General features: G+C 31.5%; 1 protein-coding gene across 1 annotated transcript in view; it reads left to right on the top strand.

The window, feature by feature from the left end:
* Window positions 1–14,487, top strand: part of ROBO1 (roundabout guidance receptor 1) — a 196,521-nt gene that overhangs the window by 149,998 nt on the left and 32,036 nt on the right. The window contains exons 9-17 of the mRNA XM_015824119.1: window positions 542–747; window positions 1,104–1,185; window positions 1,325–1,493; window positions 1,592–1,758; window positions 3,319–3,440; window positions 4,593–4,824; window positions 5,488–5,609; window positions 8,384–8,555; window positions 11,977–12,174. Coding sequence (XP_015679605.1) covers window positions 542–747; window positions 1,104–1,185; window positions 1,325–1,493; window positions 1,592–1,758; window positions 3,319–3,440; window positions 4,593–4,824; window positions 5,488–5,609; window positions 8,384–8,555; window positions 11,977–12,174 — 1,470 coding nt within the window. The remainder of the gene's footprint in view (window positions 1–541; window positions 748–1,103; window positions 1,186–1,324; window positions 1,494–1,591; window positions 1,759–3,318; window positions 3,441–4,592; window positions 4,825–5,487; window positions 5,610–8,383; window positions 8,556–11,976; window positions 12,175–14,487) is intronic.

The following is a 14,487-nucleotide window of genomic DNA, read 5'->3' as shown; positions in this document are numbered from 1 at the left end:
ATGTTTAATTGCTAATAATGTAGCAATAGTTTGGGAGTAAATGTTGATAATTCTGCATATTTACGCTTGTCTGCTAAGTAATGTATTTGCAAAACTGGAAATAACAACTTTCAAGCTTTTGGCTTTAAGGAATATTAATGATTTTTGCTTATCCAACACGCAGAGAAGTTATCCCAATTTCATGTACCATGGCATTTCATATTTCAATTACAATTTAATATTTTGTTATAGTATGTAAATAAGTAAGAAGAAATGCATGTATGTTTTCAGTTCTTTATCTAAAATAGAAAAAGTTACAAAGTAAAAATATCCTTTTATATTATTATAATAAATAAATACTATTACTATTATCATTTTAATAGTAGCAAAAGTTAATAATGGTACCAGATAATATTTTATTATATTTTAATCCCAAAGTAATTTTATGTACTGTATTTATTTGTATTTCATATTTCTTAACTCCTATCTCCCTTGGAAATTTGCTGTTGCTTTCAAAAGTGTTTCTGCTTGTGAACATAATTTCTTCTTTTTCTTCTGCCAGTGATTGTAGACCGTCCTCCCCCTGTCATTCGACAGGGTCCTGTCAATCAAACTGTAGCTGTGGATGGTACTTTAATACTCAATTGTGTAGCTACAGGCATTGTCATGCCCGTAATCCTATGGAGGAAAGATGGCATCCTTATCTCTACTCAGGATTCTCGAATCAAGCAACTGGAATCTGGGGCACTACAGATTCGTTATGCAAAGGTAACTTAAAACTTTTTTTAAAAAAAAATTATATATATGTTTTACTTTTCATTGGAACTTGGCTTGAGGTTTTGAACATTGCTCTCTGATTTTAAAATTTATGAATAGTTAAATAACTATATTCTATCACCTTAGTTTCATCAGCATTCTCAATCTTTGTTCAGTTTATAATGTGTTTTTATATGAGTGCCTTTTTTCTAACAAAATTTATAAAATGTTTATTTTAACCTCTTTTTTATTAGGTAACACATAAATCTGAAGAAAGTCAATGTGGTATATTGATTAATGTAGTAGACTAGGACAGGAAAGACTACAGGTTCAGCTCTTATTATTTCAAAAACTCGTTTACTTTTCAGCTGGGTGATTCTGGTCGGTACACATGTATTGCCTCAACCTCAAGCGGTGAAGCATCATGGAGTGCTTACATTGAAGTTCAAGGTAAATTAATCAGGATTCATGAGAACAGAAAAGAACTTTAAATATAAGCTAATAGTTTCTGTGTAATAAAATCAATATAGTGATGTGACCCCAGTAGATTCTAAGTCAGCTCTTAGTAATAAAGGTTTTCATTTTCTAGAATTTGGCATTCCAGTTCAGCCACCACGACCTACTGACCCTAATTTGATTCCTAGTGCACCATCAAAACCTGAAATTACTGATGTCAGAAGAAATACAGTAACCCTGTCATGGAAACCTAATTTGAATTCAGGTGCAACTCCAACTTCTTATATAATAGATGCCTTCAGGTATTATGCCTTTCATGTGTTCCAGTTGTGTTTCTTTTAAGACTGTTAAATTAGAGGCATGCACCAACCTGTTTGGTTTATATATTCTGTCTTTTTAGCCATGCAGCTGGTAGCAGCTGGCAAACTGTAGCAGAAAATGTGAAAACAGAAACATTTGCAGTAAAAGGACTGAAACCAAATGCCATTTATCTGTTCCTCATTCGTGCAGCCAATGCATATGGAATTAGTGATCCCAGTCAGATATCTGACCCAGTGAAAACCCAAGGTAAAATCTCTCTCTCTCTCTCTCTGTGTGTGTGTGTGTGTGTGTGTGTGTGTGTGTGTGTGTGTGTGTGTGTAAAATATATATAACTATTATATAATTGTACTGGGGGGGTTGATATAAAAAATCACATGACTCAATTTTAGTTAGTTAATACAGTTTGGAGAAACCTTGGTAAAGCTGTGTTTTACGCACATCGATTAAAGAATGTAAGTCAACAATGTACATTTTTTCCTCTCTGAAGAAACTATTCCATAGTTTCGGAAGAGAGAACAACTTTTGGAGCACTAACACATAATACATCTTGATAAAAGTAAAACAAAGCTTGTATAGTACAATTGCCAAGATAATATGAGGCAGTACATTGCAGTACAATCCAAGCAGCAAATATAATATAATAAATATCTCTATGTGACGTCAAACACATTAGGACAACTCCAGTACTGCCTGCTTCAATTTATATTGCCTGCCTAATGATTCAGATATCTGTATTCCCATATTTGAATGTACATATAGCTCTATTCAGAATATCATGTATGGGTGTATGTAAAGCAAAATAATTTAGGTACATATTAAGAAAGTTATGGGTTGGGTTTTTTTGCTTGCATTTCACTAGCTAGTACTTTTAACCATTTATAATTCATTTACACTATTTGTTGAATATGATATTAACATTTAAACATATACATAAAATACAACTTTTTTATATACCATTAAAATATTACTTCCTCAAGTCTCAAGGTCATCTGATGAGCTCATGGGGTTGAAATTGAGAGAAAGTGACTAAAATTAAACAGATGGGCCCAGTTGATTTAAATTAATGCAGAAACTATTCTTATTTTTAAATTCTTGCCATAGTTTCTTAAGGAAATTTAGGTTTTTGAGTGTTAAATTGGAAGTGAAAATTATGAGATGACCTCATGAGTGAGTTTTAATGGGACTGTGACCATAATTAATGGAACTTTGTATGTATAGTTTAAAACAACAATTCTGCATCAATTTTCCTGCTTTGTTTATTGATAGTAAAGTTTTAATTTTATTGAAATATTTGGGGATTTTTAATTTTAATAATTTTTAACAATTTTAATAGACATAATAGAAAAAGCACAAATACTATGGAATTATATATACACACAAAAACCACAAACACATACACATTGTAATGCCTATATCTTATGCTTTTTCAAGCATTCCAAGTAAGCCATTTTGTTTGCTCATTTAATAGCTTAGTATTAGAGTCAAATCAATCTCTGTTACTTATTCAAATCATACTAAACTGTTGTGATCTAGATAGTACGATCCTTCTTCTTTGTTGGATACTTATAAATAATTTTGTTCTAACTATATACAATGTATTCTGCTCTTCATTTTGTTTTTTTCCCTTTTCATTTCCTTTCTAATTTAATTCTGATTTTAATTCTTATTTCTCTTAGAAATGAAAATTAATATAATTTAACCAAAATTAATTTAAAAGATAGGAAAAAAATTCTGATACTAGTACATGCAGATTTGTTTTTCAACACTTTTTCATACATGTCTGATAATTTCTTAAAATTGTTTCAGATGTTCCACCAACAAATCCAGGTGTGGATCACAAACAAGTACAAAGAGAGCTGGGTGATGTTGTCCTACACCTCCATAATCCCACAATTCTTTCTTCTTCTTCTATTGAAGTTCACTGGACAGTAAGTACATTAACAGCAATAACATGGAGTGGCCAATAAAAAGACAGCTCTCAAAGAATACCAAAATGCAATGATGCATTGCTGATACTTCCCCCTTCATTACCTTAATGTGCGATACAGTTGAGTATTCTTAGTAACTCTGAAATGATATTTAATGAACTTTGGTTAGGACAACTTTTGACAGTAAATCAGAAGTCAAAGGGTAAAAGTTAAAATTAATCCACCAAAGGGATGGATTAATTATTTTTATATTTCACTGGTAATCTACCCATTTCTGTCCATTCGATTCAGTGCTATCCTCAAAGCACATTTTCATTTTATTCTGTGTCTTTATCACTGCTAATTATAAATAGATTGTTTTCTTTACGTAATACTTTTGTGTTATTTGTGGTTAGAATTAAAAGTAATTTGAATTTTAAATACTTTTAAAATGTAAGTAACAAATACATTTTATTTTTTATATAATTACCCATCTTTTCCTTTGTAGTGTTAATTTCTATTGTTTTTGTCTTCAAAATACCTTGTGGGTTTTATTATTTCTGGAAAATTGTTTAAGGCTAAGAAGTTTTGATCGTAGAAGATTTGATCATAGTTACCCAAAAAATGGCTCTGGATTTATAAAAGCAAAATCTGCTTCAAGTCACATTTAACTCATAGTGACTTCTTGGAAATAATACCTAAGTAGCTGACATTGCTCTTCTGTTTTTCAACTTCCCAGACGAGTCTGCATACCTGGGATTCACTGGCAGAATTCTACTTTAGAACCTGCTAAGCTTCCAAGATCAGCCAAGTGTTGCCACTTGCTGAGTTCTGCATTTATATGAGAAAGTCATTTCTCTTTAAATTCTGTTCTGAATCTGCTAATGTGGAGAACTAGTAGAAAAAGTAAAATGAATGTGGGGCTTTCTGAAATTATTGTAGAGTACTATTAAATTCTGACATTATTTAATAAGATTTGTGTGTGCTCTTTTTACTTGCAAGGTAATTTAATAACTTTACTCTTGAAAGGTGGTGAAGAATACTCACACTTATGCACTATATTGAACATATAACCACGAGAAATTAAATATATAAATAATGCTCAATGATATGGTGTTACATATATTCATGTATATTTACTATTTAATAAGGGTGTTCTATCTTTAATGTTAGGTTGACCAACAATCCCAATATATTCAGGGATATAAAATTTTGTACAGGCCAACAGCTTCATCTCAAGGGGAATCTGAATGGTTGATTTTTGAAGTGAGGACACCAACAAAAAACAGCATTGTAATTCCTGAACTCAAAAAAGGAATGAACTACGAAATTAAGGCTCGACCTTTTTTTAATGAGTTTCAAGGAGCTGATAGTGAAGTGAAATTTGCCAAAACTTTGGAAGAAGGCAAGTAGTAGCATAACTGCCTTAGTTTTTTTTTAAGTATTTCTAACTCAGGATCATTATGAAGTTTCTTTTTTCATCTTTCTCCTTATATTGATGACAAGTAGCCCAGCTACTAAGTAGCCCTGTGTTTCTTTTTGCTATATCTTGGGTTAAGTTCAAAGGCCCATTTCAAACTTTTTCAATGCAGATACAAATGACCAATATATATATGATGAATAATATTTTTTTTCTTACTGCATAACTCACCTTATATATATTTATTTGTGATTTGTGGTGACAGTTAATTGAGGAAGCTTCAGAAATTGTCCACCATTGATTCTTGGTTTTAGCAACAGAGTTTTCAAATCTTTCCCTTATTTATCAAGACCTGAAGATGATTAATTGTTTTTTCATTTTAAGTTTTCAGTTATGCAACAATTTGGACTTCATCATGTTTGGTTCAGTTTACAAAAAGACCCTATATCATAAAAATACAAAAATAATCTTTTTTTAAAAATTAGATCCTTCCTTCCTTCCTTCCTTCCTGTCCATTGCTTTGGTGTTGCAAGATAAATTTTGGGATTTTTAGACTTAAATGCAACTTCTTAAATGACATGTTCAGTGATAGTCAAATGATAGTAAAAGTACTGTTTTGATCATAAATATGCTTTCTTCCAAAACCAGCTCCAAGTGCTCCTCCACAAAGTGTTTCAGTCACCAAGAATGATGGAAATGGCACTGCAATTGTAGTAACTTGGCAGCCACCCCCAGACGACACACAAAATGGAATGGTTCAGGAATACAAGGTGATATATAGATGTAACTTGGCCAATTATTGGGAATTATTTATATAGATTTTTTTGTGGTTACTTAGCTCCATCTGGTGGTAAAAAAAATCAACATATTCTAGAGTAACATTCTTCACAAGGATTTTAACACCCAATATATTTATATTGTTTTTAGGTTAAAAGAATATTAATGATTATACTATATAGTAACAAATTGTGTATATTTGTTACTTAGAATCACTGCTATAAATAAAAGGGTATTGAAATAAAAGACTGTGAATGCTGAAAAATTAGCTATACAAAACTGAATACTTTTAATCTTGCAATCTTATAAATAATTTGAGACATAATACTAAATCATATTATATAGTTTCTTACAGGAAAAAAAATCTAAATCTAGTTCTAGATTATATAGCAGTATTAGGTTAGGGTTGATTATCCACATTATTGAGAATATAGATTTGATATTTCATTTTCCAGTTTTGAGCTGCCCTTTATACTGTTAAAATGGTCATTAATGTCAGTGAAAAATTTAAAGTACGATTTTAAAGTGCTTAACTTTTAATTTTCATCTTCAACTTCTCAAGTACTGCTTTTGAAGAATTAGGATTTTAAAAACTATCAATTGGGAAAGGTTGATTTAAGTTATATTCCATTAAAAAAAAATCTAAAGGAGAAATTAAGGGGTGCATCTTGTAACTGACTAATTAGATCAGATTAGATTCCAAGTTTAGCTCTTGGAAAACATACACAGTACAATAGGACAATTTCAATCAGCTTTTTAAAAGTATTTTTTGGTATAATTTTGCAATTTTATTTGTAGCACATCTATAATCATCTAGTAAATTAAATATCCAGAGAATTGATCTCTCTTATAAAAGTCCATGTAATCAAATCGTATTTATGTTGGATGACTTTCAACATAGTGAACATTTATTTTGTATTTACCTCTTTTGTTTTTAAGTTTTAAAAGTTCTAAACACTAAAATAGGAATTATTCATGTTCTTTTGTTTGGCATTTCTCCAGCTTTTAAAATAACAGCAATTCTACAGAATTAACATTCCAGGATGTCTACCTAGCTAAAGATATCCTGCATTGGCTAGGTTTTTCTAAGTTCAGAAGCAAAGCAGAGTCAGCCTTAGTATTTAAATGATTAATATGTAGGCAGCATTAATTGGGACTATAGGGTAGACTGTAAGACTACAAAACATCCCAGGGTGAAAACAATAAAAAATTACTTCTTTGCTGTTGCCAAGAAAATTCACAAGAGTCAAATTGACGGCATTTGTGTATCATTACCTTTATATTTCAAGCCCAACCTACTGACAGTACCTAGATAAAGTTGGCTGATCTCAAAAATTATAGTAGAGCTGTACTTCTATTAGTATTTAAATGGAAGAATACCAGAAAATCTCAAGACAATAATTTGGGAAGTTTTGGGAAAGCATTCCTTAAGAAGTCAGTGGAAAACTACTTTTGTATTGTTGCCAAAAAACAATAAAGTGACCAGGAGTTTAGTTCAACTCAAAGACACTTTAATTTTTACACCACTGTTATTTGTATTAGTAGATCACTATTAACAATTCTTAGTATTGTTGATTATGTTCCATTGAAATGGTGGAGATGTCTTAATGTTCTAATCTTTCAAAAATAATTCAATAATATTTGTATACAGTATATAGATCTTCTTCAGATGCAATGGGCAAAATTTTACTATTTTTCCAAATAGCATTAAAATTTATTGTCTCTAAAACAGGCTGAACAACCAATTAAATGTGCATTATTTTCAGTTATGCAAATGACAAATTAATATACAACTGAAATATTAGTTATGTAATTATATATGATATCAGTTTTATCAATTACATAAATTTGAATTTAATGGACAACTGGTTTTCAAATGGACCACACAATCAGTATTTTATTATACCATGTTTTCCCCAAAATAAGACCCGGTCTTATATATTTTTTGCCTCCAAAAGAGGCACTAGGTCTTATTTTTGGGGAATGTTTTACTCGCTTACCTCAGGACTGCTGCAGCTAGGCCTCCCATGCCCCAACACCTGTTGCGCTGCCACCCGACTTTGGCCGCTTGTGGCAGGAGGCCACCTGACGAATCATGAGTGGGGGCACTGGTGCAACATGACATCCTGCCATGAGCGGGGGCACTGGCACAATGAGCCCTGCAGCGTTCTGCCATGAGCAGCGGCACTAACACGACGTGTCATGCAGTGTACTGCAGAGAGCAATGGCACCAGTGCAATGTGCCATGCAGCCTCCTGCCACAGGCGGCCGCAGAAGTTGGGGTGGTACAACAGGTGTCCAGGTGTGGGAGGCCTGGCTACAACATTCCTGAGGTAAGCGGGTGTGGGGCACATGGGGCAGCTCCACTCCCTAGCTTGATTTTTACATGTGTGTCTCACCCCTCCTTGTACAACCAGACTGTGGGACAGAGTGGGTGGGGTCTTATAGAGGTAACTCTTCTGTAAATATCAGGTGGTAAACATCCAAAGTTCTAATATCAAGGAGTTCTAGGAAAGCATGTACTATTTCATTTTATTTCTGGACTACTGAAGTTTTCTCCAATAGTTACATTGGAGAATTCATGCATTTTTAAAAATAAACCACAGTTATTTTATGAACTTATTTTACTGCTATTTATATCAATTTGTTAGCAGCCTTTACAAATGTGTATTAACATAGCCAAATTCATCTTTATATGTAAAGCAGAAAATACCATATGGCACATTTTGTTCCGTGAAGAAAAATATTGTTTTTTTATTCCTTCTAGGTTTGGTGCCTTGGAAATGAAAGTCGATACCATATAAATAAGACAGTGGATGGTTCTACATTTTCTCTAATAATTCCATCTCTAGTTCCTGGTATTAGATACAGTGTTGAAGTAGCAGCAAGTACTGGAGCTGGAGCTGGAGTGAAGAGTGAACCACAATTTATTCAGTTAGGTGAGCCATTTTTAATTCACTGTGCTTTGTTGAACATATATATATTTATATATTGTAATGATGATTAGCATGTTCTCTTTTGTCTGTACAGAATAAGGAACAAATATAATTTGCTTTTGATAAAGAATCTGTTTTTTTCTTTGTTTTATTACTGTGTTGTAGATGCTTTTCAGCCCATATTTATGTAGCTATTATCATATTAACTGCTGTCATTATTTACTCATAATGAACGTCACAACAGTATGTCTTCTTTGAATCCGAAGGACTCCCTTTCTATTGAAAGTTACATGCTTTGACTTGCAATCTCATTGTTATTATAGTGTCACCAAATGTATTCATTTATTTAGGAATTTATAAACCTTATAAACCACTTTAGTCATCCAATTCTAAGTGGTGTAACTGTAGCTAATGCAGAAATAAAAACAATAAAATACAGTAAAACAAATTCAGTGTATAATTACAATTAAAATTATAGTATAAACATACTTATAATATATTTGTCACTGGAAGCCCTGCAACATTCAAGGCCTTTCAGAACTGCTAGGAGGAAAGTCATCCCAGTGTACATGAGCCCAGCAGAGAATGCATGGTTTTGGCTATAATAGTCTTGGTAGGTATGGCCCTTCAGCAAACATTCTTGTTGTCTTTAGTTTAGCTCAGCAGAACTAATCAAGAATAACCAAAGTCATTGATATCCAATCCCTGAGTTATACAGACTTTTTTTTATGTAAAGACCAGCACCTTGCATTGTACCCAGAATCATACCAGGAGACAGTGAGAGTAATAAGGCAGTCCAGCAAGTATATGCACTGGTTTTATCTATGGTTCCAGAGCCTATAAGTACCATACCAGATGGTAATTATAAGTAGGATATAGTCTAAGGAAACAGGTTACAATTTCAATTTTTCTTATAAAGCTCCCATTAACAGCCTACCCTAGGCTGATCTGGCACTCTTAGGGGTGATTACTATCGTGGAGAATTTTAATCACAGACCATTCAATCCTTTAGTCCTTAGCAGTAGCTGTGTTGGTTTCTTTGGTTAGAAGATTAAACCTGAGATGTCATGTGGAATGGTTTTGTTTCAGCCTTGGATTCCTATGCTTGAGGTAGTTTTCATTTTTTCATTTTTTTTAGTTCTTTGCCTATTTTCTAAATAAAATGGCCCTTTAAAATGCTACAGAATTGCTGAGGAGAAAACAAAATGTTTTCATTATTGGGTGAACATAGCCTTTCAAACCAGACATAGGAACACTTATTTTCTTTAGGTCTGGTATAAAGGAGATTATTTTGTTTGCCAAAATAAAAGTCAGTGCCCTTCCATGGTAGATTCAGTGCTAAATTACGTACATACGTGCACTATAATCAACAGTAGATGAAGCATCAAATAACTAATTGTTAATTATTTCCTTATAGCTTTCCTGGAATTGTTCAGGAGACAGGCTTTGAGGCACATCATTTTTCTATACAAGAAAGTCATAAAACAATTAACTCCCATTATGAAGTATATTTTGTGAACTAATTAACATGACTTTTGTGATAATATGCCAACAAATGCAAATAACTGAACTCCCTAATGTTCTTTTGTGTTAAGCTGTAACTCCTACAGTGGACTAAATGCTCACTAATGCTGTTAGAGTTTGCCTCTCTTTGTGTTTGTGTATATGTGTGGGTATATGTGTATATGTGTGGGTAATTTTGAATATTTTATATTTGCATTTTTTAATGTTTTAAAATGTCCAAAATAAAGGTGCCCAAGCCTTTGTTCAAACATGACATCTACATGTCATTCATTTGAAAATACATTTATCTTGTTGTCATAATGAATTCACAAACTAAACAATGTGTGTTTTCATTGGCTAAAGTTAGTTACTTTTTTATTTGTTAAATTCAATCTTTGCTTGATCAGATAATAAATGTTAAACTTGAACATTTTAAACATTGAAAACTTTGGATAGATGTATATTCAATGCAGAATGATCTTATAATATTCAGTAGAAATATTATACCCTGATTAATGTTTCATTTATTATAAGATTTATAAGGAAAACCCAAGAATTGGATGTGATTTTGTATCCTTAGGAGGCTATAACTGTAATGTTTTGCTCATAGCATAGAAAACTATGCAAATATCTGTAGTGTAAACTGGGATATCATTATCATTATGTTAATTAGCTCACTAATATACACCATTAGAGTGAAAGAGATTCGGGGAGAGTTTTGTGTGATTTGACATACTTGAGACACTTACTGCAATAACTGTGCATGTCGAAGTTTGGTTTGGTATATCATTTTATTTGTTTTATAACATTTTCTTTTTTTATGACTACTTGTGTTTTACAATAAATTGAGAGTAAGTGTTGCTGTAACGTGAAAAATATATTTCACTGAAAATATTTTTGAAGATATTAAGAAAAATAAAATTTAAAAATGGAAGCATTATACACTCTATGATTATAATCATGTACAAGTACAGTGAATAAGTCAATGAATCAGGTACAATAATAAGGTATGATAATGGTAAAATACTTTTTTTCTTGAATAAACTATATATGTATAAGGCATATATTATAAGATTTATAAATATTTGTAAGAAAACTTTGATGTGTGTGAGTGTGTGTATGCATGTTTTACATAGAATGGCAGTTTGACTTAGCTATAGCATAATAGCTTTACTAAAGTTGTGTCTTCCTGTGACCTGGGATAGCAAAACAAAAATGGTTAGAAATTATAGAAGTTGTATCTCTAATATATCTATAGGAAACCAAATTGGGAAAAATTATTTTAATTGCTTGTTCCCATATGGCTGCTTGAATTAAACTCATTCTAAATTCTAAAAGATATACAAATAATTACAAATTATTATAGTGATGCATACAAAGAATGACTACTTTTGGAAGTTTCAGTTTATGCAACATTGGAATTTGTTTTATTTATTTATTTAAGAACATTTGTGTGGCTGCCCCCTCACTCTCGGTGACTCTGGGCAGTTTTGTAATGTATAATATGACATAAAATGCCTAGTCACCATTATGGCTTCAAAGTTATATACCTTGTATAAAATAAAATAAAATTATACATAAAGAAATAAATTGTGAAAAAGCTGTCAGCTGTTATTTATCACAATGTTGTTTATAGTTAAGTTGATGTGGAATACATCTTTCTCTATGTTTATCAAATTTTTATTTTAGTGAAAAGGTTAATGTTTGTGGCAACACAAAAATGTTTAAGTAATATGGCAGAAATAGCTAAAGCACTCCGAATGTAATCATAGCTTTCTCATTTGTATCAGTTTGTTTGCCATTTTATTAAATATATAATAGAGAGAGAATAATGAATAATTATAACATTGTGCATTTCCCATAAGTAACATTATTTTATTTCTAGAAACAAACTTGCAATATTGTAAACTTCCTCTTTCAGATTCCTATGGAAACCCCGTGTCACCTGAAGACCAAGTCAGCTTAGCTCAGCAGATTTCAGATGTTGTAAAACAGCCAGCATTCATTGCTGGAATTGGTGCTGCTTGCTGGATTATTCTTATGGTTTTCAGTATTTGGTTATATCGCCACCGAAAAAAACGAAATGGTCTTGCCAGTTCTTATGCCGGTATCAGAAAAGGTATTTTGTTGCAGCTTTTAAAAATATAATTGATTTATCTCCATCCCTAAAATCTCGAAATTATTTAAATGAACATTGACAACTTTTCTGAGATATTTAGCATTTAAAATGTAACATAACTTCTATTTTAAGCAAAGGCTAGATTGAATTATTATTGACTTCTCAGATTATGATTCCTTTCTAAAGCATGGATATATTTATTATTATCAAGAATTCTATTTTACTATCTATATTGCTAGTGTCTTAATTTGAACAGCATTTTTTTATTGCTTCAACATTCAGAGAAAATGTGGTTAAACCCTAGCGGAATGTGATACCAGTATGTTCCTCTACTATTTAGTAACTATAATGCATTTTCATCAAGTTACATCCCCAAGTACTTCACAATAGCAGCTTTGCATAGGTTACACTATATTAATTGTATGTATAAATATAAACTTTATTCATTTAACAGCAATGGTAACTACTATCAAGCCTGTCACAGCTGCAGTAGGCACATTAACCAAATTATGCAAGCTTATTTTTTGCCCCTGTACCACCTGGAGATCTAGGCACAGCTAGGAATATTAAAAACTAGATACAATCTAATAAAAGACAGATGTGCTTATAGGTCCCAGGCTGTAAGTCTGCTAAAATGACTTAAATGCTGTGGGAATTTTTCTTCTATCTTTTTTTTAATAACCATGTTATAATTAGAGCCACATGCGGAGTAAGTAGCAGGACTTATCTCAAAGAAAAGCTGAAAATGAATAGTTTTACCACACTGTAGTAAATGTCAACTTTTCAATATGACCCTACATATACAACAGACACCAAAAATATCTAAATATATAAAAGGAGTTCTTCATAAAAAAGAGATGAACTTGATAACATGGTTTTACTTAAAAATCTTTCTGCAGTTGGCTTTTGGAAGAATCAACTATTACACTTATATGGAATGTTAATGCTTAGCATCCAATATTAATATTGTAACCTCTTGATAATATGAAGAAACGGTCACAGAGTTGCATATTTATTAAACTTACATTACAAAAATATAAGAAAAATATATTATTGACTAATCCCTAGAATTTATGGTGACTTTTCTTGTTGCTGTTTTGTTACTTTATAAAATTGGAAAGATTTAAATATCAAGGAAGTCAGGATATTCCAGAATGTAAAACATATGTACAGTTTGAAATTAAACAGCAAAGTGCCAATATTGGGTATTAGTAATATCACGGGCAGATTTCATGAAGCTGGAATAAAAAGTAATGTGTATTGGTTACTATTCAGCAAGGAAAATTAAGTAATAATCTTCACACTACTTTAACAGTTCTTTTTTTAAGCTTTACTAATTGCATGGTCCCATGCAATCTTTTATTAAAATCTACATTTTATTGACTAATACTATTTGCTGACTATAAGTGGAGCTAATTCTACAGCATGCCATTCATTATCATTCTGATTCTTTGTTATTTATACTGTTTGTACTCTTATATATCTTGCAAATTTTAGAAGTGAAATAAAAAAATTGTCTTCAATGAAATATAGTTCATAAAATAAATATCACATTCATAGCATTAAAGTGTCTACGTAGTGCATTAAAAGCCAGTAATTTTATTTGTGTAAACTTTGATAAATAAGTTGAGGGTTCCGTTATAAACAGTTTTCTCTATTTTCTTAATATTGAGCATTTAGTTCAGAGTAAAATAATGGCAATGATCTTGTTGCCAAGTCCTTGTTTGACTTAATGAAGAGATGCTACTCCTCCATGGGTAACAGTTATTTTGGATAACATGCTTTGCTTTCTATGTATGCACAGGAGTATATATGTCTCTGTGTGACTGTTTACACATGAAAACTTTATTCTACTTCTGAAGGACACTGAATACCTTTTACTTTGTGAAAAAGAGCATCAGAAAAAGAATTATAAGAGGATTACTAAGATCACTTTTAAAAAAAGAGTGCTTAAATAGCTTATAGCATTGTTTTTAGAGTTTTGAAGATATTTTGTCTTTTCAGTGCCAGTGTTCCAGGAAGTTAAGAACAGAGACAGATAAGAGACATGTTTAATAATAAGCTTTTCTGCCCTCATAAAAATTTTAAGGTGCTACTCCAGTAGAAAAATGTAAAAAAAGGCTAAAATACTGTTATTATCCCTACTTAGTCATTCTCTCATTTTTGTGGAATTTAGACATAATTTATGTTGCTCATTGTTAAGAAAATTAATTTCATTTTTCTTGTTAGAAAAATATTTCCTGAACAAAATATAAAATATTTGCAAAAAGAAAAAGGTTTTATTAGAGCCCTGTTGGCTCTAATAAAATCTAC

Source organism: Protobothrops mucrosquamatus, unplaced genomic scaffold, assembly GCF_001527695.2.
Source record: "Protobothrops mucrosquamatus isolate PMUCROS unplaced genomic scaffold, P.Mucros_1.0 scaffold_185, whole genome shotgun sequence".
In the NCBI taxonomy this organism is placed as follows: Eukaryota; Metazoa; Chordata; class Lepidosauria; order Squamata; family Viperidae; genus Protobothrops; species Protobothrops mucrosquamatus.
The sequence above is the reverse complement of the archived record's forward strand: the minus strand, read 5'-3'. Positions and strand labels throughout refer to the sequence as shown.